At 34.7% G+C, this 27,263-nt stretch overlaps 2 protein-coding genes and 1 pseudogene across 3 annotated transcripts; 2 read left to right on the plus strand and 1 right to left on the minus strand.

Moving 5' to 3' along the window:
• Positions 1-3,531: 3,531 nt before the first annotated feature.
• LOC148195679 (uroporphyrinogen decarboxylase-like) lies at positions 3,532-11,274 on the plus strand (annotated as a pseudogene).
• A 3,420-nt stretch (positions 11,275-14,694) lies between these two features.
• On the plus strand, positions 14,695-20,754 carry LOC124836027 (nitrate regulatory gene2 protein-like). Its single transcript, XM_047311080.2, has 4 exons — positions 14,695-16,342; positions 16,676-16,860; positions 18,016-18,239; positions 19,869-20,754. The coding sequence occupies exons 1-4, from the start codon at positions 15,124-15,126 to the stop codon at positions 20,665-20,667; spliced, it is 2,427 nt and encodes an 808-aa protein (XP_047167036.1). The 5' UTR covers positions 14,695-15,123; the 3' UTR covers positions 20,668-20,754.
• A 1,665-nt stretch (positions 20,755-22,419) lies between these two features.
• LOC124836028 (serine/threonine-protein kinase D6PKL1-like) lies at positions 22,420-26,845 on the minus strand. 2 transcript variants are annotated; one of them, XM_047311081.2, is made up of 3 exons: positions 26,629-26,845; positions 24,536-25,989; positions 22,420-23,580 (listed from the first exon to the last, which is right to left on the minus strand). In XM_047311081.2, the coding sequence occupies exons 2-3, from the start codon at positions 25,939-25,941 to the stop codon at positions 22,695-22,697; spliced, it is 2,292 nt and encodes a 763-aa protein (XP_047167037.1). In that variant the 5' UTR covers positions 25,942-25,989; positions 26,629-26,845; the 3' UTR covers positions 22,420-22,694. The 2 variants fall into 2 exon arrangements, with proteins under 2 accessions (XP_047167037.1, XP_087951606.1); XM_088095480.1 differs by lacking the exon at positions 26,629-26,845 and adding an exon at positions 26,510-26,623.
• Between the last annotated feature and the right edge of the window lie 418 nt (positions 26,846-27,263).

A 27,263-nucleotide genomic window follows, 5' to 3' on the forward strand; every position in this document is an offset into this window, starting at 1 on the left:
TCAACTAAACGTAAATCAACCAAGAGTGAATCTTCCTACACCTCCCTCACCTCATCCTGCACCCCCAAATTTACCATTTTATCCTTCATTTAATAAAAAGTCAAAACCTTAATTAATAAATTAATTTTTTTTAACCCCCAACCATTCTTCTAACTCCCAACCACATGCACAAAAATATATCTTCTTTATAAACCCTCAGTTAGGTGCACTGTTCATGTTCGATGTAGCAAGTAATTTATGGTTTACTGGATTGAATAAGATTTGGAGATACAGCAGCGTGACGGCAGGAGGAAGAGGAAGATTAAAAAACTAATTAAATTATTACAAAAGATTCCAAATTAATAATTATTATTTATTTCAATAAACAATTTAATTATTATTTTAATTTTAAAAAAAATTTAAAAAATGATATAAAATTAAATATACGAAAATAAGAGAGTCACCACATAAATACTTTATATTTCTATATTATTTTGATACCTAGTATAAAAAAAATCTTTTTAACTAGTATAAAAAGCCCATTTTACATTAGTATCTACTGGTTCACATTAGTATTTACTACATATTAATATCTACTACATTAGTATCTACTGTGTATAGTGTCAGTAACCATTTTAAATTAGTATCTACTAGTATAAAAAAATTATTTTACATTAATATCTTCTAGATATAGTGTAAATAAAAAACACTTCAATAAGAAAACATTTCAAAAAAAAATATAAAGAATTCAAAAAAAATATCATAACCATGCAACAACACGAACAGTTCAAACACAGATTCAATTCAAATTCAAAGAAACAAAACTGCAGATCACATATATTATCAATGTTTAATTAAAAAATTATCGAAAAACGCCATTTTTTGCCGCATATCGAAGTCCGGTCCTGTACGTTTGCCGCAGATCGAACTGCGGCGTGCACCCTAGCGAGCCGCACATCGAAGTCCAGTTCTGTACGTTTGCCGCACTTCCAAATGCGGCGTGCACCTCCAGCGAGCCGCACTTCCAACTGCGGCTCTAATCCTTGCCGCACTTCCAAATGCGGCGTGCACCTCCAGCGAGCCGCACTTCCAACTGCGGCTCTGATCCTTGCCGCACTTCCAACTGCGGCGTGCACCTCCAGCGAGCTCCGATCCGATCAGATCACGACCCACGAACCCAATCACTACCCAAACCCAACCAAGCACATAAGAGACAGGAAACAAATATATTACATACTAACCTGGACGCCAGCCACGAACCCGAGCAAAGCAGCGGATGCCAGAGACAGAGAGACAGAGGAGAGGACGGAGAGAAAAAGAGGGAGGAAGGAGGGGGTGTAGATCTAGGGTTTTAGTGAGATGCGGCAGAGTGAGATGCGGCAGGGGAAGAAGATAAGTAAAATAGGTTTCAAATTTTATTAATCTTTTTAAATAAATTTTTTTTCTCTCTCCTCGTTGACTGTGAAAGGACACTTTTGGAATTATAGTTTTTTTTGGAGATGCAGAATGAGGATGGTGAGGTGCAGGGAGAATGACTCATCAACCAACTATTCACCCATTTTGAAAAGTTTGAACATTGTCATCGTTGAAAAGTTTTAATGTTTAATCTTTTTTTTCCTGTATTTGTATTTGTAGTAATAGTTTAATATTTTTTTATTCAATGTTGTTCAATATTTATTAAAAAATTAAAAATATCATTAGATTAATTTTAAAAATAAATATAATTTTAGTTTCTAAATCTAGATGTAAAATTTTTAATTTTGACACCGTTTACAGTTTAGTTCTTAAATTTTAAAAATGAATAAATATAATCTTTTTATTTTGATTAAATTAATTTTCTTTTACTTATTATTTATAATGATGTTTGAATTGTTGATATTATTTGACACAGTTGAATTGATGTCAATACGATGAATGTTGTTTAATAAGAAAAAATCGTTTAATATTATTAAGTTTAAATATATATATATATTTATTATTTTTAAGGTTTGAAGACTTGTATTAAAATTTGATATAATTATGAACTTTAATTTTATCTCTAAATTTAAAGACTAAGAGCATATTTAATTTTTAACTTTAATATTATTGGAAAATGATTTAATAAAATGATATGAAAATTTTTCCTTTTACATAAACATAAATATATTACTTTGTGAAATACTAACTATTATGTAACGATATTAACTCTAATATAACATAAGAAACCGTATTAACTCTTTCTAATAATATTAAAACTATATTAAATAAAAAATTATAAAAAATATTAAATAATTGTTACAAATACACAGAAAATAAATATTTAAATGTTATCTTTCATAAATAATATTTATATGTATTAGTTGAAAAAGATAAATTGTTAAAAATTTAGAAAATTAAGTATATTTTCCGTCTCAAAACTATTTTAAAAAATTATATTTTATTCTTAACCTAATCTATATAACTATTCCGTTTCTATATTTTATAAAATTTATGTAAAACATTATCTTCCACAAACAATTTTATATTTAATATAAAACTCCATTTGTCAAATAGAAAATTTCTGCCTACAGGTTATTGAAAAAGATATTTCTACAACTTTCGAAGAATATAAAAGAAAAACAGATATATAATTAAATTTAAGAATAAAACTTAATTTTTCAAAACAAATTAAAAATAACGAAACATATTTAACTCAGTTTTAAAATAGAAGAAGAAAAAGGTAAAAGAATGCTATAAATATAAACATAACCAGAAAATTGAAATTTTTTAACAATATTTTTTTGACTAACATTTTAATATTATTTACGTATCCTCTTTTAAAAATATTGTTAAAGTATCTTTGAAGTTTCCCCATAAATACCATGACACAAGTAAATAAAAGCAGAGGTAAAAAAGTTAAAGAAGGAAGAGGATGACATATTTTTATATTTAAAGTATAAAAGTAAAACAGTTATAAATAAATAAACTTTTATATTTTAAAAAATATTAAATGAATATAAAAATTTATATGTGTCATATATATTTTGTTTATAAAAAAAAACTATGGCACTAGTACAGGAAAACGATACGGCACCGGTTAATTTCATTGATAGGCATCGGTTTTTGAACCGAGGCATATTCAGGCGAGGCAAAAAGTGATAACCCTTATGCCTCGGTTCTAAACCGGGTTATTTTTTCGGTCTCTACGGCCTCGGTTAGAACCTAAACCGAGGTAGTAGGATTTTTTTTTCATTCTATTTTCAAACCCCAGAATACCCCAGAATCCCATATCCCAGATTGAAAACGTTAAAAACGTTAAAAATGAAAGAAGTCAGATAACAAAATTCATTCGTTCAGTGACGCCAAACTTGATTCATTCATTCTATTTTCTTCCCATTACAGTTCAAAAATCTAAAACAATGAAGAATTTCATAACATAATCAAAAAAGACACAATATTACAACATAATGTCAAAATTCTCTCTACAGATGCAATGCAGTAGAATTACATTCTCAAAAGCAATATTACAGCAGAAGAAACTCAGAGATGGATGAAACAGAAAGTCAGAGAAGCCAAATTTTTTCCTCTTCGCACATGGTGAAACAGAAAGCCAAGTTTCTCTATTCTTCCCCCAGCGGCGTGGCCCGCCGTCCCTCCACCTCCTGCCTCGCCACCCCGACGAAGCCTTCACCGGCTTCTGTCCCGCATGCCTCTGCAAACAAGGTTTTAATCGGTGGAATCGAAGGGAAATGGTGAAAAGGAGAAGAAACCCTAACGGAGGGTTTAGATCTATGAATGTTTGAGGGCAGAAGGCTTACCGTGACGATGAACGGCGACTTGCGGCAAGGGATGAACGCGGCTTGCGGCGTGCCCTGAGGTTGGGGTTTGGTGGAGAAGAGAAACTGGAGGCGAGAGGCCGAGAGGGGAGAGGGCGAGAGGGCGAGAGGGGAGAGGGCGAGAGGGCGAGACGGCGAGAGGGGAGAGGGCGAGAGGGCGAGAGGGCGAGAGGGCGAGAGGCGAGAGGCGAGAGGCGAGAGGCGAGAGGCGAGAGGCGAGAGGCGAGAGGCGAGAGGGCGAGAGGCGAGAGGGCGAGAGGCGAGAGGCGAGAGGGGGAGAGGGAAGAGGGCGAGAGGGCGAGAGGGCAGAGGCAGAGGGCGAGAGTGCAGGGTGCGAGAGAGAAATTCGTGTTTTAACCTAGGGTATTGCCTCGGTTAAATTTAAACCGGTGTCTAATTTCAGAATATTACCTCGGTCAAATTTAAACCGGTGCCTAAAGCCTTTCAGTCACAGGGAATTACCTCGGTTCGCCTTTTACTCGAGACAGTAAAATTTATAGGCATCGGTTAATATACAACCGAGGCATATAACTACTCAATATTTACGAAAATACCACCGCATTTTTATATGCTTCGGTTTTAGTAAAACCGAGGTATATATGGCGCGTTAAAAAGCGCTTTTTTTACTAGTGTGGTTATCGATTTTAGTAATCCTTAAAATAATCTTGGTCCCTGTTTGGCTTTTTAGAAGTAAGCAATTTCATTAGTTTCTATAGATTGTTGTTCCCCACACAATACAACTTTCACAAACCTAAAAGAGTTTATAGTTCTTCAGAGGTTATTGGGAGCTTCATTGCATCTCCTACAATTAAACAATTTTTGGTCTTGCTACAGATATTTTGGGAGGTTAATTAAAGAATTAAAAGAAAGAAATTTATAGGAATTAAATTAGAGCATATTAAAAAATTAAATGAAAATTTACTTTTAGCAAAGAAAATTAAACAAGTTAATAAGTATACCATATTAATCTTGGGTAGAGCGAGACTATATATAATAAAAATTTTAACATGCATTTTTAAAACGGCACTTACCACAGACTATTACACATTTTCTTATCTTGATGTTTTAATCTGATTGCTTGTGAATATATATGTAGATATAGCTATACGCGTAGCCTTGAATTTGGTGAGATTCTTAAGAATCTGTTGGAATAGGGTTAGGTGCTCTATGTCTAGGGCAAGTTGTCCAATCTAGGATTTCGTTTTCTTATATTTTGTGGGGTCCTTTTTTTTTTATTTTGGGTAATGTGCTTACTTAACTATATTTTATCTCATATATAAATACATATTATTTATAATATAGTTTTTTCTTTATCCAACCAATATCTAATGAAAAAATGATAATGATATGATATAAAGTTTAGTTATTTAAAAATGAAAATGAACATCTTAGAGTGAAAATATATAAACCCTTCGAGAGATAAATTTCTATTTAGTATCCGGTTTTAAAAATAAAAATATTGGATTAATAATTAAAAAACGAGGAAAGGTTTAAATATTCAAATATGAAATTTTATCGTATATGATTATTTATATTTTATACCTTTTATTTTTTTATAAATACACATCCATATATATATATATATACACACACGGAAACTAAATGAGGTCATGTTTTGTTTTCCTCGTCACAAAAATTTCTATGTTTTAAAGATTCTTGTGTATTAATAATAGCTCATCTAGTAAAATTTGGCATTTTCCATCCTTTGTCCAACTCATCAATTTGACACAGAATCTAGTGAGTCATTAAATTTCTTCTATGTGCACAGTTCACACTATCTGTCTTCTTTCATAGTCCCTATCTTTCAACCAAATTGTGACCTTGGAGGTTACTAAAAACAATAGCTATCACTTATTGCATGAAAAACACGATATAGTCTCTATTTGAATTGTTGGTACATAGAGAGACACATAGGGCACATTCATCGGCAAAAGTTTGGATCATGTTGGAACATTCCACTGCCACATAAAGACAATATTTTTTACTTATATTAATTTTGTTAGAAACTGAAAACTTGTGTGCAGGTTTTTGGACAAGGTTGCTATTAAAGAAGACAGTACTAGTTCCAAAAGGATATCGCTGACAGTAACCCAAGTAGAAAGGCTCTAAACTTATCTTTGGTATGGCCCTTATATGGCTCGTGACACTGATTCCAAGCACCATTTGGGCATAAATCAACACTCTTTTTGTGAAACAAGGAACCACTTTGGACAGAAACCTTGGACCTCATTTTAGAATTCCTTCAGCCTTTCTTGGAAGCTTTGTGACACTTTCCATGCTTCTCTAAATGCAAATGTACGATCATTTTTTGTACCGTTTATGCGCCAGAAAATTGGTCATCCTAGAGGAATCACATTGCTTCAAAGGCTTGGGATTGGATTTCAATCAAGATCATAGCCATTGCAATTGCTTATGCAGTAAAAGTTAGAAGAATGCATGTTATCAGTGCGAACCACGTAGTTGGACCTGAAGATATTGTCCCCATGAGTATATTTTGGCTGATGCCTCAGTATGTATTAATAGGGATAGCATATGTGTTTAATGCTGTTGGATTACTAGAATTCTTCTATGATCAATCCCCTAAAGACATGCAGAGACTAGTGGGATAGGTGTTGGGAACTTCTTGAACAACTTTTTGGTGACAATGGCCGATAAAATATCAGGAAGGGGTGACAAAAAGAGCTGGATAAGGAACAACTTGAATGATTCTTACTTGGACTACTATTATGGGTTTTTGTTGGTCATGTCAAGTATCAATTTGGTGGGTTTTTTTTAGGTTTCAAGTAGGTACATTTATAAGAGGGAATCAATAAGGGTAAAAGAGAGTCTTTGTGTTCAAATGGAGGGGAACCAAACTTTGGACGTTTCTCTTAGTTTACAAGTGTGAAAACTAGCTATTAGGGTTCTAGGCCACCACAAATAACCAATAATGTGATATGAAGCTTAAACTTACTTCAGATTCTACTACAAACTGATGAATGATTCTATATTGAATTTAATTGGTTCCACCTTTAAGTGAAGCTGGAGCCAAATAAATTCAGATACACAAGTTTATGTAGAATTTATGAATGTATAAACTAATATCTTAGTATTCACCACACCATGTGTGCTATATTGTAAAATGTTTGTGATGTTAGTATTCTCTTTTTCAGCTTTTGCTGATGGAATTTCAAGTGAAAATGCAATGTTTGTCACTTTATATACCAACGAAATGTATCAATTACGAAGAACACGTTGGATTACATTTTTTACAAATTATTTTAATTTGGTGATGAAAATATCCATGTCCTTCGCAATGATACGATCTAAACATAATACAGAGACACAACGATGAAGCTTGTGTATAGTTTAGCGTTGGAATCAGCTAACACGAGTATATTGCTTGAGCAATCAAGGGATTGCTTTGCTATTAACGTGAAAAAAGGGAATCATCTCAAAAACCAGACATCTGTAACTTGAACTTGAATGGTATCATAAGTTCACAGAGACTTTCATGAAATTACGTTGAAAAACTTTGTAGCTAGAAAAATATTTTGAAAGAACGATACTTTCTTTTCAGCCTTATAATTCTAACCTTAAGATCCCTGAAAATTTATCAATTAAAAACCATACAAAGCGAAACAATATCTTTGAGAGCTGGTCTTAAATCTTCCTTCACTATATTCTGGAATTCTAATGTGTCACCGCCAGATTTCATCTCAACCAAATGGAAAGATGGAGCGACTTCAAATATTTCAACATCAATGAAAAGCGGTTCTTTTCTACCTGCCTTTGATTTCTCCAATTTCAGTAGCCCTCCATCCTTCTTAATGATCACCATCCTCAAAACATTAGATCCACCAACCCAATTTTTAAAATTTTCTCCTTTTCAATCACCTTAACGACAACACTCTCCCCCAGTCTTGAGGTCCCTTGCATGGTAAACCTTTGCAAAGTTTCCTTGCCCTAATAGTTTCCCAAATTCATACTTCTGCATCAACACATTCCCTATTTACCCCATTCTCAAGCACAAACCCTCAGACACAAAAATAAGCACCCCGATTCTCTCTCCGATTTTTCTAACCTTCAAATAAAAAACCACCAGCACCAATTCTAACACGTATTACCAACACGATAATTGCACCACTCTTTCACTGGAGTCCTTCAACCTCCACGAGAAGCCACCAAAAACACGCGAAACGCAACCAAAAAATGGCTTCAGAGAAGATGCTCAATTCAAATGCTCTCCTTGAGAATGAGAAACAAAAAAACCGTTAAAAAAACGCATATACAAAAGTTCCAACGCAAATATATACAAAATAGAATGCAATTCCCTGAAACAATATAAGACATCACAAAAATCAAAACATCATCATTCACAAGCTGTGGACTCAACCACATAATCATCTTCAACCAACAAAAAAAAAGCATAACCAAATGAACCTTCTAAGTTTCCCTCGATCGATCGACCAGACAAAGAATAAGATAAAAAAAAGGTTTAGGAGAATTGAGCTGAATTAAGACATTGTCAAACCTAAGAAGATAACAGAAAGGTTGTGAAAATAGATTTAGAAAAAAACTGTTCACATTCTTTGGTTAAGAAAACAAGCAGTTTGTTTTTGCTGCAATTCGTGCTCTAGATCTATTACAGGGAGGACAAATGCTATTGAGACACTATTATTGGGTATAATCCATGTTGGTTGCAATCCGAATTGTTCCTTCACTTGTACGTAGTGGAACTTACGTGACTGTTACCCCCTATCATAGTGTTTTGCTAACTTTTCTCTCAAAGGGAATTAGGGATACAAAATGACTTTCCCCTTCATTTTTGTGGGGAACCCCAATTTGATAACTTGGCCATTTATGGCTATATTTTGACCTATTTTATGTAGTAGATATAGTATGTAATATTATGAATAACTCAGACATGATTAAAACTTTTTCCCTTGCTGATTGCCCCATTTTATTTGCAGGGAATTGTGACAGAGGAGGATGGAATGGAGTCAATAGCTCATAGATTTCTTTCTGCTGCTGTCAAGGTACAAATTATCCATATCATTCAATTTTGATGAAATGATTCTGCCTTGAAACTATTACTATTCTATTACTATATATTCTATGGTTTTTTAACATTCACTACATGTATAATTACACTCAGGCAAGTTTCCATCTCCATCTCTACTAATATGTAAATACCAGAAACTTGTGAAATCTACTATGTATGGCAAAACATGGACATGAAACTAGAGTTATATTCCTTCTATGTAAAGTTGAGTTTTTTCTGTATTTTGAAGTTGAGGGATATTACATAGGGTAAAGATGCAGAGACAGGATAAACAATGATTTGAATCCAAATTCCATTGATTTTCTTCAAAGATGTAGGCTGAGTGGTATTTTAGTTTTAAAAGGTTGAAACGTATAGTGCCTCTGCTGTAATTTTTGAGGGGTGATATCTTATTCTGGAATCATCGTTGTTAGTCGTGTGGACCCAGATATTGCTCACAATAAACGCTAAAGGATGAATTATTTAAAAAATAGGAGTATAAGAAAAATATATAAGAAAAAAGGCACATGGATCATATAATATAGGAGTATTCTAATTAGTGGTCGAGAAATTGAGTTATACTTGTCCATTTGCATTAAATACTTGAAACAAAGATTGGTACTGTGATAATATCCTATAAGGATATTCATGGTGCATAAAAAATAAGTTAAAAATTCATGGAAAAAATTGAACCATTATTAAATATGAAATTAGCTTCTTTTTTTATTCATGGAAATTACATACATCTCAAAAAGATTACTACAACTCGTACACTCTTTACATGAAGTTAGCTTAAAGTCGTCTTTTCTACCTGTTTTTGAAGTAAAAAAATATATACAAGTGATAGTTTTTAACTTTATATTGTTCATTATATTTGGAATGAATATACCCTTTGATATTGTGAAGGGTAAGGGTCCTGTTATATTTGATCCTATTCACACAGATGCCCAGGTCAATCAAATGAGATAGTTTGTTCCTGAAGAATCAGTTCTATACATTGGTGAAGCACTGACAATATTGAGAAAAGAGGTCTGACTGGTGCTATGTTCCGTTGCATTTCTGTTTTTGTTCGTTTTACACCCCACTTCCTTTTTATACCTGAAATATGCATGTTTTGTCCAATACCATAAAACATGAAATTCTGTATATTTTGTGATTAAAAGGGAATTCTCAGTATTTTAAGGATGTTAATTGGTTGGGGGCTGTAATAACATGGAATGATGGAGAAAGGTGATTAGGCATACGTCATGTGGTACTAGGGGGAACATATAATATTGAAACTCAGAATTATATATTTTATTGAACTGTCTACCATGCTGGTGGTATTAATATATTGGGTTAATCTTCATTTTCCGTTTGCATTATAAAGTTGTTTTATGTATTAGTAAATAATGGAGCTTCATGGAGACCCAAATATCTTGTTATTGTTTCTTTATCATTATTTTGTGTATATCATTGAATGCAGAACTGTTGATTGCATGTGAATGATACAGCTGCAGTTCTTGGTTTTGTTGGGGCACCGTTCACTCTGGCATCATATGTGGTTGAAGGTGGTTCATCTAAAAACTTCTCAGAAATAAAAAGATTGGCTTTCTGAGTCCAAGGTAATCTTCAGCCATCTTCCCTTATCATTCAAGCTCACTAAAGTTGTTGCCCATGGAAACTCGCTTACATTCTTATGTTTTAAATCCGTTTTTTTCAGCATTTTTGTATCCTGAAATATACTGATCAATCCAGATGATTAACAAATCCTTAAGTTGGTCATTAGTTAGAAAATTAGTTCTGGTTGAAATGGAAGAAATTAGTACGGTTCATGTTACCATAATTGTTTAGGTTTTTCTTCAACTCTATTTTGTGTACATTTCCAAAATAAATTTTGTTCATTACGATTAAAAACCAATTCTTAATACTAGCAAATTTGCACTATTTCGTTATCTCGTATCACTATAAAACAGTGATTTCTCCACAGATCCTGCACTCTTTACTGCAAAAGTTTACAACGTCAATGGTAAGATACATTCAATACCAAGCTAGTCCAGTGGGCAACAGAACTTAGTCCAGTGGATTTTGAAGAATTCAGTTTGCCTTACTTGAATCAGATTATCGATGCTGTGAAGAAAAGCCATCCAAATCTCCCTTTGATCCTGTATGCTAGTGGATCTGGGGGCTTGCTTGAAAGACTAGCCTTGACAGGAGTGGATGTAATTAGCTTGGATTGGACAGTTGATATGGCTGATGGTAGGAGGCGACTGGGACCAAATATAGCTGTCCAAGGAAATGTGGACCGTGGTGTTCATCACTGATAGGATAAATGATACTGTGAAAAAAGCAGGTAGAGGGAAACATATCTTGAATCTTGGTCATGGAATTAAAGTAGGTACGCCTGAGGAGAATGTTGCACATTTTTTTGAGGTTGCTAAATCACTCCGATACTAACCAGCCAACTATGATTAATTATTATTTTTTTGTTTCTCTTCAGCATGTCTGTTTGATTTTGATTCTCTAGTGAATTTTTTCAGAATAATTACATATCCCGTATTTTCTAATTGAAAGAAATTCCCTTGGTTAATCTGTCATCTAATTATGAATAGAAGCCAGGGATATGAACAATAATGTATGTACATTGCTTAATACTTTACAGAGTTAGATCAACACATTTAAATAAGTAAAAGTTATCAGTTAATCCTTCAAAAAAACCTTAATTTTTAGTCTTCCAAAACTAACAGTGGAAGGATAAAAAATTAACAGTTTTTTTTAAATAGAATGAATAAAATGTATCTTATTTTAAAAGAGGGATTAAAAACAAATTCGTTTGATAGTTTAGAAAAAAAAAACATATTTAATCCATAAAAGAATTAAGATTTCCTCAAATTGATCATTTATAATCTTGATTCCATCTTTTAGAAAAAAAAACCTTAATTATTTGTCGTCGCACTTCATTCTCTATCGTTTCCATCTCCATCAGTGGCACGAAGGATCATTGGAGAAGACGCAGTCATCTCTCCCGACATAGCCGCCAAGACCAATGATTTTCTCCTCTATCCTAACCATATTTCCATCCATGCTTTTTAATAAAGGTTAAACCCTTTAGTTATTTCTATTTATGTAGGTTTTTTCAGTTCGATCTATGTCATTTTAAAATCTCCAGTCCTAAATAGTGTTAATTTGAATCAATTGAGTCTTTAAATTAGGTTAACAAGGTTAAGTTTTTGCTGAGGTAGAAAGTTGACGTGTCAATATTTTTTATATTGTATATTTCATAAAAATCCAGCTTCTATCTCCCTCCTCTAGTGTCTACCTCACCTGCTTCTTTGGGTTTGGCTCCTGTGCCTCCCTCGACGAGCTCTCTGATGAGGAGACGTTCCTCCGCGAAGACTCTCGCACCCCTGGCCCCTACCCTACTCCTCGACTCCCCTGCCTCCGAGATAAAGCACAATCAAATCCCTCTCCCACGCTCCATATCCGTCAACAAAGAGGTGGTTTCGGGGTCTGTCCCGTCATACGCCTTGGAGTCGTGCCTTGGGGATTGTGGTCGGGCAAATGCGATATGTCATGCGACGGTGCAAAGGCTGCCGGGTCGGTCACTAGAGGGTTTAACTGTGCAGGGGTTTGACTATGATTCGATATTGGGCAGTGCTGCGAGATGCCGATAGGGTTCGTGCAGATTCCCGTTGGAGTGGCCCTCTGCTCAGCGCGCTGCATAGTTGAAGTTTTTCTTGGAGGATCCTCTCAAGTACGATTCCTTGCTGTCGTTTTCAACAAGAATTCTCTTTTTCTATCTCTTTCTCCTTCGCTTTTTTCTTTCTTTTCCAAGTTTCTTTCCCTACTTTTTGTTGTTCCGATTTAGGGATTTAGGGTTTGTTGTTCTTGAAGAAGGCTGAAAGAAGATGGATTAGCGATGGAGGTCTCTCGCGACGATTTCGTCGACCGTTGAGTGGTCTTTGCGTGGCCGTGAAGATGAACAACAATGGTGTTGGCTTGATAGTGTGGCGCGAATTAGGGTTAGGTGATGGCTTTGGGTGGTCTGGCGAGATGAGCATTGTGGTTGGCCGTAACGGTGAGATGGTTGGCGGCAAGACTACGGTGACGGCACCACTGACGCATAGCTTTGCCCCCATGTAATTAGGATTTAGGGTTAATTTAAAATCCACCAACAAACCTTAATTACATTTTACATTAAAAATCTCTAATTTTAAATTATTAAATATTCTTAAATTCCATGTACAGAACTGTGTGAATGCCAAGTTAAAAAAAGCTAGTCACATAAACATCTCAGGTCAACAATTTAACCCCGTTAACCTAATTTAACAACAAGGTCCCAATCGATTTAAATTAATACTATTTAGAACTCAATTGGAGATTTAAAAAAAACAAAGTTCGAATTGGACAAAAACTTACATAAACAAAGATAACTAAAGGAGTTTAACCTTTAATAAATTAGATTATTTGGTTTATATTTTCCTCGAAACCGACTTATCCGAATCTAAACTATCCAATTAGTTAAAGGACAGACGTAGGTTTTAAATATTAAATTCGGATGGTACTATATTTGTGATATTGGATCCGAAAGGGATCCAAAGTGTCCGATGCTCTCTCCCTACAATCCAGATAACTTTCAGCAGTTTCTATCTTTTTCTATTCTTAGTCAATTGGTGATTATTAACATTGTATTGAATGTATTGCATTTAATGAATTTTCTTTCTTTTTTTTCTTTAAAAGGTAATATGTCACTTTGTCCACCTGAGGTGTAAAGTGGACCCAAGTTAGCAACCAATCACTAATATTTTGTCTTGTAATTTAGCTGTTTCTTTATTTTTCATCATATATAGTTCAACTCATCTTTCCATTAGAAAGTCAATTAATTTAGATAGAAAATGGTTTAATAAAGCATTTCATCATATTGTAGATAAAATTAATAAATAAAATTTTAATAAAACAATAATCTATGTTTTGGCAATATAGATTTTTTAATAGTTTTTTATTTATTTAGTAAGTTATTTATATTTTGAAAATAATTTCTTTTAATGGAACTTATATGTTTTTTTATCTTAATATTGTTTTACTTTCCAAACCTTGTTTGATTATTTTTTTATTATTGTTTTCCCCATAATATGTATAATTTGATGGTAAAAAGAAAAAAATACAACAATTTTATCGCTCGCTTCATCTTTCAGGATGTCCGAAAAAGATCCAATAAAGCTAGAGCTTCAATCTATTGAAGTGGAGAAAAAAGTTTATTTTTTCTTAAAAAAGAAAAAAGTAGTTAACACTTTACACATTCTTTTCTATCTTAATTCCCAAGTCGCACAGTCTCTCCAATAATCCTTATACGAAGCCAACCCCACAGCAAAAACAAAATAGTACCCTTATTCAGCATAACTTTTTTAATTATATATCATTAAATGTATATGTCAATAGAGATAAGAAAAAGAAAAGGAAAGAAATATAATAGATAATCTAACGTGATAAAAAAAATTGAAAATATTATAAATGTACAAGAGTTAGATATATTAAACAAAAGTGAATATAATTGTTAAAAAATCTCTTGTTCACAAAAAAAAAAATCAATTCATACCTAAAATGAATAAAGATTATGTAAGTAAAATAAATAAAATGACAAAATGAGAATAAAAATAAAAATATCAATAATATACATTCTACAAATATTTGTAACAAGAATTATACAAATGAATGTTTATATATTACACGACTACAATCAATATCATGAATTGCTTAATACTGCTGAAGAATTTAATTGGTAATCTTAAATAAATATAGTTTTCAAATAATTTTTCATTTAAAAAATTTGAAACATTATCAAAGAACTGGAGCATTAAATCCAGAACAATGACATGTTAGGTATATCATTACAGAAATTATTTATATTGGATATCTCACTAAAAAGATAAATGGTCAATGATCGCACGAACGAAAACATGATTAAACGAGCCATTCCCTCTTTACTTTATTAGGACCAAAACCCCACACAAACAACAGAAAAACAGTGTTCTTAGACTTTAACCAAAGGGCTTTTACATACAAACAAACAAAACAACCACAGCTATCACACACTCAGATAAAAAAATTGTATGACACAGTAGAAAAACAAGAAAAAGAGAAATTGACATGACCACCACACCAAAACTCTTACACCAGCCACTACTTCTTCTTCCACTCCAAAACCCCTTCACATTTCGCCACCCTTAAACCCAGCACCACCGCCGTTGTTTTCCAATTCGGAAAACAACACATTATATATTTTTATTTAACTAATTTCTGTAGGTACTCGTAGCATTACGAGTATAGTATACGGTATACGCGCCAAAAATGGGTTGCACAGCATCGAAGCTGGACAACGAGGAAACCGTGATGCGCTGCAAGGAGCGGCATCGTTTAATGAAAGATGCTGTCTATGCGCGCCACCACCTAGCGGCAGCGCATTCCGACTACTGCCACTGCCTCCGCCTCACCGGTTCTGCACTCTACACTTTCGCCGCCGCCGAACCCCTCACAGTCGCCGAAGACACCCCTGCCGTCCTCCTTCACAAAACCACCAATATTTCCCAATCGTCATCACGTCCTCCTCCCTCCGCCGCCGCTTCAGCTAGCCCTAAACTCCCTCGCATAGTAACCTCCGGCGTCACGCGCCGCCGTCAACAGCCGTCGAGACTCCCTCACGTTCTCTCCGAATCGAGCCCCTGTTCGTCGCCTCGAAGCCAGTTTTCGAACTTCTCAGCCGCTCAACAACAACCTGAACCCATACCTACTTCACATCCGCCACAACCTCCTCTTCCCGCCGTCACTCGCCGCCGCAAACCGCCGCCGAAGCTCCCTCACATACTCTCCGAATCGAGCCTCTTCTCCTCGCCGCGAAGCGAATACTCGAATTTCTTCGCCACCGCGCACCAAGCTCAATCCACGCCTACTTCACAAGCCTCTTCCGTTTGGAATTGGGAGAATTTCTATCCTCCTCCTTCTCCTCCAGGCTCCGATTACTTTCGCCAACGCCAAAACCACAAACTGCAAACAACGCCGAATTTCGAAACGTCGGAATCGGAATCTGAATCGATGTACAATCCGTTCCGTTCAAACTCTCAACGCAATCGCAAAAATGATAACAGTACAAACATCGATTCACAAGAACAAGAACAAAAGGCAGAACCAGAGATTTCCGAAACAGAAACGGAATCTGAAGAGAAATACTTACATGAACAGGTTCAGACGGAGCGCGAGGAGGTTCGGTGCAGCGAGTGGGAGGACCGTTACAGTTCCTCGAGTTCGTCTGAGCATGAGGAAGGAGGCGTCGGAGTCACCTCACCGTCCAAGGCACAGTATGTCGCCGGAGGCTATGCTCCGGGCGCGAAGAACAACAAGGTCAGCGATGACGTGGCGGAGGCGAAGGTAGCGGTGAGACATAGGGATTTGAAAGAGATAGTGGAAGCGGTTAAGGAGAATTTTGAGAAAGCTGCAGTGGCCGGAGATCAGTTATCGGAGATGCTCGAGGTTAGCAGAGCGCACCTTGATCGGAGTTTTAAGCAATTGAGGAGTAAGGCTTTCGTGTTCTTCAATTTGGCTTCTGTGAAAGTGCGCCAAAATTTTAAATTAATTCGTTTTAGTCAAATTTTTTAATAAACTCATAAAATATATTTAATTTAATTATTAGTTTTATTATTAATTATAAAAACTTTTCTTTATTTCATAAATATCTCATGTTAATTCTTACGCACGTTATTTATAATTCTTAAACATAGATATTAAAAGTAATTTTTTCTAATTATGAATTTGTCAATGATACTTCTTCTCTAATGCTACAAAGAAATATAAAATTTAATTTTTATATAATTAGTTTCCTCATAATTCTATAAAACATCGAATGCAGAAACACTTTACCATTCAAATAGTGTACTCAGCAAGTTAAGCTCGAGTTGGACCTCTAAACCGCCGTTGGTGGTTAAGTACCGGCTCGACGCCGGTTCGTTGGACGGACCGGGCGGTTCAAAGAGCCTGGGTTCCACTTTGGAACGCCTTTTGGCTTGGGAGAAGAAGCTGTATCAGGAAGTGAAGGTAAGTTTCTGATTTGCTCCGGGGTATTTTTGTCTTCTTACAAGTGCAATTTTTTTATTGCTAAGAAGTTGCGCAAACCATAAAGAACTTAGATAAATCTTTTCATTTTTAAATATCTTAGTATTTGATTTCGTATAGAAAACATAATGTAATAGCTTTTGATTAAAATATTTTTAAATTATTTAAAACTAATATAAAATTTAATAAAACTTTGGTGGATTGACAGTGGGACCCATGGTACTTGGATAATTATTATACTTGATGGGTTCCAACGAGCCACTTCAGTGTATTTGACTAAATTGTGCATTGTTTACTGTGTCCGTATTAAATGTCTAAAGTACCCCTGTGTCTAAAAATGTTAAACTTATAATATATATTTTAGCCAAAATAAATTCAATTTAAAGCAAAATAAGATACGAGTTGTGCATCACGTGTAGAGTGGTTTCTTTTACTAATTCTATGAAATACTTTTTTATAACATAAAATCAACTTACAAAGATTAAATAACTAAAAATTTTAAAAAATATAATATATTACACTAAAAATAAATTATATTTAAACCTAACTCAATTCCAAAAAACAGTTTATAAGATGATATTTACGTCCACTTGTATATTATAAATATAACTTTATTAATATGTTAAGAAGTTGACTCTAAATCTAATTTAATCTTATAAAATAGATTTACAGAATGAAATATACATTCACTTATATATTATAAATTTGCCTTATTTTTATATTATAAATCGAACATATTTCGATACGAGAATTTCAATAATATTAGAGAAAGAAAAACACAAGAAAAATTGTTAAATTCAAAAGGAGTAGATGCCTAAATTTTCGCCACATGTGATTCACAGTTCACATTGTGATGAATTGTTGGTTGTCCAAAAGAGGGGCAAAAATGTTGTCTTATAAAATTATACATGTAATATGTCTGTCTAAAAATGGATAGAAAAGTAATGTATAGATTGTAGAAGATGTTGGATGTTTGAAAATTTTGATTCATGTGTAGTGTCTTAGCTTAGGGTGTCCTTTAACCAAAGTGAAGTGAGGTGGTTGGTGAAGTTGCATTTACTTTTAGCCAAAATGGTGGAGTTTTGGAAGATGTGTGCTGATGCATGCTGCTGTATTTTCCTTGCTCTGCATGTTTAGGCAAGAGAATGTGTGAAGATTGAACATGAAAAGAAACTGTCAGCTCTGCAGAGTCTAGAATGCAAAGATGGTGATGAAGCAAAGCTAGATAAGACCAAGGCTTCCATAACAAGGTTGCAGTCATTAATTGTTGTTACATCTCAAGCTGTATCCACCACCTCAGCTGCCATTAATGGCCTTAGGGATGCTGATCTCGTTCCTCAGCTTGTTGATCTCTGCCGTGGGTATGTCTGCTCATTATACAATTTCTTCACTGTTTATTTGTGCTCATGAATTAAAGGATAATTAAACACTGTTTCCCTTTTCAAATCCTATAATAATTATATTACGGTTACTTAAGGATTTTGAAGGTCTAATAAATTTAATAATGCAATTTTTTATTTATTCATAAAATAATATAAAACATATAGTGTGGTGGTTGAAGCAATATAGCTTACTGCTATAGTACATCACTTCCTTCCTCAGGCCTGCATAAGTAGTGCATGTGCCTCTTGTTTGTACCAATTTTCCAACTACTGCCCAGCATCTGTAACACAGTCTTGGCCCACTACTTTACCTGCCAAAATCTTGTGCCTTTTTAAGACGTTAAGGCTTCATACATTGGTAAAAATTATTTACTGAGGGGTCAGAAATGTTAAAACAATTATTGTATTAAGATAAAGCCCTTAGTATTGTTAACTGTTAATTAACTGTTTGACATGTTTCAAGGGAGAATTTATTAGGTAATTCTTGATCACCACTTATACATGGTTCCAATCAATCTTCATGTCACACATAATCAAATCATTATCTTACCTTAAATTTACTATATTTTAATGGATTTACACGATACTAATTAGATTTGAATCTAATCACACAAGAGATTGACATCATTCTTTATCCAAAACCTTAAGATAATGGATTAATGGATCTTTCATTTTTCTATTCAACGTGAAACTTGGTTTCACACTTCGATTTTCAATCCCATGGACCACAGAATGATTATAAAGAGAATCAAACAAAAATCACTTACCTTCTGGTACTATTTCCAGATCATTAGTAGGGGCCAATTATGCAAAATATGCATGAAATTGGAGGATTCAAGGAAGCATATGGAAGCATGATTCTTGGTAAAGAACAGTGGTTGTGATCATATCATGTAGTTACAATCCAAACTTCAGTAAAAGTTTGATAACCAAGTTGTTTAGGCATTTTTATAGGTTCCTGTGACTTGTGTTTGTTATCACTACACATGTTTAATGCAAAGAAAACATCTTAATATATTTATTTAAAAATGTTGTCTTCTTTCCTTAAAAAGAGGTAAACCTTCACTCTAGTTTTACAGGCTTTTATATTACTCTTTAAAACTAAGAAAATGTTAAATAACTACTTCCGTATATGTTAATATCATCACTTTAGTCACATTTTTTTAATAGCAGACTAGTTTTACATTGTCAGGACTTTCTTTGATTTCCTTCAATGCAGAAACTAAAGTGATGTAAATTGAGAAACTAAAAGTCACTGAGTAATCCATAAAAAATGTCAAGCTGAGAACTCAGCTAAAATGCTGTAAATCATGTTACATAGAGGCTGCATAAGCATAAAACTGTCAGGAATAATAAGTGAGTCTAAATCCATGGCTTCGAAGTTTTGAGTTAAAAGTAATAACAATATTTTATGGTTCCAAAGTTTTGAGTTAAAAATAATTGTGTTGAAAGTGTATGTTAACCAGAAATAAAGTCAATTTATAGTATACAAGTGGATGCAAATCTCATTTTATTAAGTTAGTTTTGTGAAATTAAGTTAGACTTAAAAGTCCATTTCCTGGTATCAGAGCTACGTTGTTTGTGATATTAATTATATACTAAATGCAGAATCATGTATATGTGGAAATCAATGCATGAGTACCATGAAATCCAAAGCAACATTGTGCAGCAAGTCCGTGGGCTTGTGAACCAATCATCCAAAGGTCACTCAACATCTAAATCACACAAGCAGGCAACAAGGGATCTTGAATCAGCTGTGTCAGCTTGGCATTCCAGTTTCTGCCGCCTGATAAAGTTTCAACGTGAGTTCATCCTTTCTCTGCATGGCTGGCTCAAGTTGAACCTTATTCCAGTAAAAAATGACAGCAGCAGCAGCAGCAGCAACAATAACAGTGAATCATCTCATGTGTTTTCTTTCTGTGATGAATGGAAACTTGCCCTCGACCGTGTTCCGGACACAGTTGCTTCAGAAGCAATCAAGAGCTTCATCAACGTTGTGCATGTGATATCAGTGAAGCAATCTGAGGAGCTGAAGATTCAGAAGAGAACTGAGAGTGCCTCCAGGGAACTTGAGAAGAAATCTTCATCTCTGAGAAGCATAGAAAGGAAGTTTTACAACTCGTATTCTATGGTAGGCATAACACCTCCTGAGTCTGGTCCTGCTGATGGACAAGGCTTGGATGCAAGAGACCCTCTTGCTGAGAAGAAACTGAAACTAGCATCTTACCAAAGACGTGTTGAAGATGAAATGGTGAGGCATTCGAAAGCTGTTGAGGTGACCAGAGCTATGACACTCAACAATCTTCAGACTGGTTTACCTGGAGTGTTCCAGGCAATGGCAAGTTTTTCTTCATTGTTCACTGAGGCTCTTGAGTCTGTATGTAGCCATTCACGTACCATGAATTAATTGTGAGTTGATGGATTAATTGTGGCATTTATTCAAAGGATATTTTCTTTTTGCAATCACATACTTTTTATTCTGCCATCTCGTAGGATGAAAGATAACGAATGAGTTTCTATTATAGAACTTTATATTCAAAATTGTATCATAGATTTCAATTTCAAAATTTTAAGTACGACTTCAAATTACTTAATCTAAAATATATTATAGATTATATGTTTTAGATTGTATAAATCTAGTATCTAAAATACAATTTCACATAACTTAATTCGAAGATAGTTTAAGAAAATTATTTCAAATTATCTAATACAAGTTACTATTAAAATAATAATAATTATTTTTGTCTCAATAAAAATAAACTCTCGTTTAATAACAATAATAATAATAATTTTTTAAATAGGTACACAATTTAATTGTTTACTCGTACGGTTTTAATTATAAATACTGATGTATCATCATGAACTAATGGAATTAACACAATTAGTCTAAGAAAAATAATTGAAAATACGTTTTATTTATTTACTTATTTGTGTGGGTATAGGTTCAAATTTTTCTTGCCTTGTGATCTCATATTATAAATCAGTGTATATTCTCTATTAAACTAGCATCCTTAAAAAAATAAGAATATTGTTTTTAATCCCTAAAATTTATAATAAATTTACTTTTGGTACCTCATTTTAAAAGAATTAACTTGTAGTTTCACACATTTAAAAATATATGATTTTAATACGCACTAAATTTAAAGGACTAAAATTTTATTTTTAAAATTTTATTTTTAAATCCTCAAGTTTAATATTTAGGGACAAGTTTTTTTTTTTAAAAAAAAGTAAGAGGCTGAATTTTCTTTATTTGAAGATCAAAACAAAATCGATTATAAATTTCAGAAAAGCAAACAAAAAAAAAAACATCTGGTAGGAAGGGTCTGAAGGATAAAAGACAGGTCAATAAACTTTAAAAAAATATTATATACTTTCATCTTCATACAAAATTATAATATTTTCAATTTAAAAATGAAAATTTATCCATTTTTATCTCTTTTTTTCTTCTTTTCCATTCAAACATACTTTGACTCCAGTCTAGGTTTGTTATGGTAATGTCATTGTCATCGATAAACCCTGTAGCAGCTTTCAGAAACATCCATGTTTTCATGAAAGGACCATAGAGAGAAAAATGGGGCATGAGCAAATTGTGACAAGGCTATAAAAAGACTACATTATATTGACAAGTCCCCTTTCATCCCCAAGCAAAGAATCTATCACACATGCAGCACAAATGTAGTAGAGGGGACCAAAAACAGACCATGAAAAGTAGTGATTGCATCATTAAATGGAGAGCCTGTTTGTCAAATGTGGTCCTCATTTTGCTTTTCTGAATTCTAGAACAATCTTCATTCTAACATCCATTCAATGATTTCATACTTTTATCTTGCATCTGTTGTGTTCTACACATGGGAACTCTGGGGAAAACAATGCATTTAGATTGAAGGTTGTTTTTCACAATACAAAATTTTACCAATCTTTCAATGTTCTTTTTTTTTTGTAAACAAAAAGTACATGTTATGATGATGTAACCAAGAGTTAGACTTCATTCATGTCAAGGTATTGTAGGAAAAGTATCATCAAATGAAGTAAAGTAGTTAACATTTTCATATTTTGACAAGAAAAGTATGATTTTGTTGTATGTTAAATGACAAAATGAAGGAACAGCACACAACAATGCCATCAGTTGAACCTGAATCCTGATAACATATCACAAATCTTGCCCAAAAATGTGAAAAGGATTATAAATTTTCATAAGTATTTAAATTCTGTATAGAAACACTACATTATGGATTATGCATAAGAATTGAGGGATCAGACAAGGCGAACTAGTGAAGAACCTAATCTAAACTTGGGGTATCATATTTCCAACTGAAATGGACTTTTACTACAAGGAACCAAAGGTAAGCTGAAATAACATGGTAATGCTGGGCAGCACCCATGGAAATGACTAAGAATTGAGAATACAATAAAAAGCAGATTGAGGAATCCGAACTAAAAGAACTCAAAGTCCAGATATTTACCCCCAGACTTCATGTTGTCAGTAGTAGTACCAACTATCCTCTTACTAGTGCTGCCAAGCCCAACAGCATTATCAGCTGGTCCAACCTTCCCTGGTAGTTCATTTTCCACCGGTCTCGGCACTTCTGGCGGAGTGCTACACCTAATCAATGCCCAGTTCACGCCTTCAAAGAATGGGTGCTGCTTGATCTCTGTTGCACCCCTTTTAACCCCTAGACGATGCTGTGGCTCCTTCACTAGCAAGCCACGGATCAGATCCCTGCTGGCATAACTGGTTGCAGGTGATTCGGGAAACCTGAGCTGCTGGCCTACTACATTGAAAAGTGTAGCACGGTTTCCTGACCCTTTGAAAGGGGTTTTACCATATAACAGCTCATGCAAGAAAATTCCAAAAGTCCACCAATCAACTGCACTTCCATGACCTTCTCCTTTGATAATTTCTGGGGCAAGGTACTCATGAGTGCCAACAAAGGACATGGATCGAGCTGCAGTAGGCTCCGCAACAAGCTCTGGAAGGGTGCTGGATGGCAATCCAGGATCAGCTCTTGGCTTCCTTAGCTTCTTGTTTTTCTGAGGAAACAACCGAGGAATAAAACATGCAGGTTGGATGCACACTGATGATGGCTCAATGCATGCAGGTTGCACACAAAATGCACCACCAGCCCGTTTAGAAGGATCGCCGTCATAGGATGATCTAATAAGAGTAGGTGACACGGCACATCTGAGGGAAAGATCAAAATCTGATAGCATAATGTGACCATCATCTCGAACCAACACATTTTCGGGTTTAAGGTCTCTGTAAACCACTCCAAGCATGTGAAGATATTCAAGAGCAAGCAAGACCTCCGCAGCATAAAAGCTATATGTAGAGAAAATGACACCGTAAATACTTATAGTGATTGTGTGCCCGGAATGAATTTATTCAACAGTAAAGGCATGCTATGAAGAACAAGATGATGAAACACCATTTGTGTGCACAAAAAGCAACAAATTGTAAGGCTAATTTCCCCAATATTATGTCTATAGTTTTAAAGCAAGAAAACCCATTTTTTGTATAAAAATGCTACACAAACAAAAAATACTCTTGTAAGAGTAGCACTTCAGCAAGATACTTGTTATACATAGTTTCCTGAGTGGTAAGCAGATCCAGCTAACAATGCTAGATAGACACATATGAGCATATTTCATTAAGAAAATGCATTTCAAGATAACTCATGCAAACTAGATGCACTCAACTTAATTACATCTTTATTGTATCATTGATTATGAATATGATGCATGAATCACTTAACATGGTCGAATGAAATGAAGCAACTGATTCAAAACTTCACAAAGATTTAAACAAAACAACCATACATAGAAGACATACAACAAAAGCAGCTATCTTTTCTTGAAATATTGCAGAGAGGCTACTGTTCAAGGGAGGGATTCTAGCAGTAGAGATCCAAGTACTTCGTTTAGTGAAGAAATCACATGAAACACATTACCAATGCAGTTGCATAATCCAAATTATTCTTATATCTCAACAAAGTCAAGACAAGAAAGAAACAAGAAATTAAAAAAAAATGTTTCTCTAATTCATAAAGATCGAGAAAAAAGATTGCAAACATTAGTTTCAAAGTGTCTTTTTAGCATAACATGAATTAAGAAACAATAAATCAAAAAGAAGTAAAATAGTTTTTTTCTCAAACTCTCCAAATGCAAAAGGATTAAGGAACAGGAAAACATTATCGTAGAAAATTATCATGACGGAAAGTAATTAACAGCAAAGAACTCAGGTAAAGAAAAGCAACTAAGTAAAACATAAAGCATACCGTGCTGCATATTCTGAGAAATGTTTCCCAGGTTGCCGCTGCCTTAAAGTGTGCAGATCACCGCCTGGACAATATTCCATCACCAAACACGAGAATCTGTCAGTCTCAAAATGAGTATACAAAGTTGGTAGAAATGGATGGTCCAGCAACTGCAATATCTCCCTCTCTGTCTGTGCTCTAGTCAGCTTCTTTCTGCTTGCAAGGGATGCCTTATCCATAACTTTCATTGCAAAATAACACCGAGTTCCACTCAGTTCTGAAAGATATACACTTCCAATGTCACCACATCCTAGACGTTTGAGTAATCTAAAATGACTCATGCCCAGAATTCCATCCCGCAATCGGATGGCAAGAATAGCCTTCCACCTAGGATCATTTCCTTTGTGAGGCTTATTGGCACTACCAGTTATGTTGCTCCAGTTGCTGTCATCGCTGAGGCCACTGCTATCACTTGCCCGGCTAGCACTAGTTTTTGCACTCTCCAGTGAATCCCCCCTTACACTCCCTTTAGTACTATCACAGTTTCTATCTAAACTAAGCATGCCATCACTAGTCATTGCATCACTCCGATATGTACTAGCACAACTATTAACAATGCTCATCGCAGTGACAACACCAGTACTATCAATACTGCTGAGTGGACTGACATTGCCACTTGGAGGCAAAGAAGCGTCCCAAACACATTCTTTTTCCTCAGCATCAGGAGGTAGGAGAGAGTTCTCAGTATTCTGTGATGCCCGAGGACCCAGAAATGCCAAGTTCCCTATGCCATTTATTTCTTCAACCAGACTTTGCTCAGGGGTAAGAACAGCTGGATTTGGTTTCTTTGCAGGAACACGAATTGAGAGATCTTCCAAAAAAGGGCCCTTTGTGGGCAGGCTCTTGATCAAGCAACCAGCCTCCGATTTGTTTTGACCTATCGGTACATAAACGGTTCTCATAAGATCTGTATCAACAGGCTCAGGGGGATGACTAGCACCAGCAAATAAACTTGGACCACCATCCTCAAATGAATAGCTGCTTTCCTTCAATGTATCACCATCAGGCACAAACTCCTCAGCTTCTGGCGAGGAGCCCTTTCCCTTCCATGTCATGGTGGGCTCAAAGGTGAGGGACTCCTCAGAGGATCGACCATCAAATCCCATATCTTCTTGTACCAAATATATTCGTGCATTGGTTAACTGGGCCACTTCTCTAATTGAGGCCAGATGTGAAAGAGGGACATGCACATCCCTTGTTTTGGACAATTGATTCACTTCTCTGAGTGAAATCCCAGCAGCACCAGAAACCTCCTGCCGATTATGTCTCTGACCCGGCTCTCTTGCAGCAGATGTGTGTGCTTTCGATACCTCAACAAGGATAGGCAAGTTCCGTGGAAGTAACTTCGGCTCAGCAACCCTCTCCATGTCACAATATCACATAACATCACACCAACACTTCCAGTTACCAAGCCCCTGCAAAGAAAACCATAAGTTCATTCAACAGTAGCTTCATTACTTCAACTTGAATTCCAACAAACAAAACGGTGAACATAACCAAGACAAGTTTTAGCCAGCCACCAAAACAACGCAGAACCAAACAATGAACGAATCAAGCAATCCTAGTTTACATATCATAGCTAAAAGGCACACCCAGCAAAGAAATGCAACATATAGAAAGCCAATAAACAATGATAATTGCGTGAAGCGCTAGAAACAAGAAGGAAAAGCTACTCATAGTAGAAATCATAAAATGGTACTGGAAAAAACCACCCCAACTTGAAATCACTAATGAGAGGCTAGCAGATCAGAAAACTACAGAGTTACTTGAAGCATCAAAACACTAACTCCATAAGCAATTAAAAAAAAAATCCGTTCACAGAAACATGAATCCACAAAATCAAAATTCTTTACACATTGAAAACAATACTAAGAATAAAAATAAGAACAAAAAACAGCACACATTTTCTTCTATTTCTTTGACAAATGACAGTACCCACATAAGCCCAACAGTTGCAAGGAATTCTTTTTGAGACAAAAGAGGGATCTGTGTTCCATAAAACAAAAGGGAAAAGAAGAAGAAACAAAACCAAGCAAAAGGGACAAAATACAAACCCAGCATTGAAATGAAAGAGAAAACTGTGTAATATTATAATGGAGCTGTTTCTCTTTGTTCCCACTACTTCAAAGCCAATAACAACAACCACATCAAACACACCCTCTTCCTATTTCCTTCCACCACAAACCTAACACCAACTCTCTCTCTCTCTCTCTAAAACTGGAAAATGGTGAGTGAAGAAGAAAGAATTCTCTCTCACACTCTATAAAGTGTTGCTGTAGCTGTTGGTGGTGATAGTTATGAACTGTGGGTACAAGCTTTTGCTTTTTTTAATATTATTATTTTTGTTTTTTTAATTCTTTTATAATAATTATTTTATAAAAGGATAATAACAATGAACTCTTGTTGATTGAAAGTATAAAAAAGTTCTTACACCAAATACTTATAAACTTTTATTATTATTTCACTTATTTTATTTGTTGAGTATTTACATAGTTATAGAAAAAATAAAATATAATGAAACTATATTACCAGTGTAAAAAATATTACAGTGTTACTCAATTATCAATCAGTAAAAATTTACTTTTAGTATAAAAGAAATTTACAGTGTTACTCCACTATAAATCAGTAAAAAAGTTACTTTCAGTGTTACTACTTTAAAAGTATAAGTATAGTTTATGGCAGATATATT

This window comes from Vigna umbellata, chromosome 7 (assembly GCF_029865625.1).
Source record: "Vigna umbellata cultivar VRB3 chromosome 7, Vumbellata_1.0, whole genome shotgun sequence".
NCBI classification, from domain to species: domain Eukaryota; kingdom Viridiplantae; phylum Streptophyta; class Magnoliopsida; order Fabales; family Fabaceae; genus Vigna; species Vigna umbellata.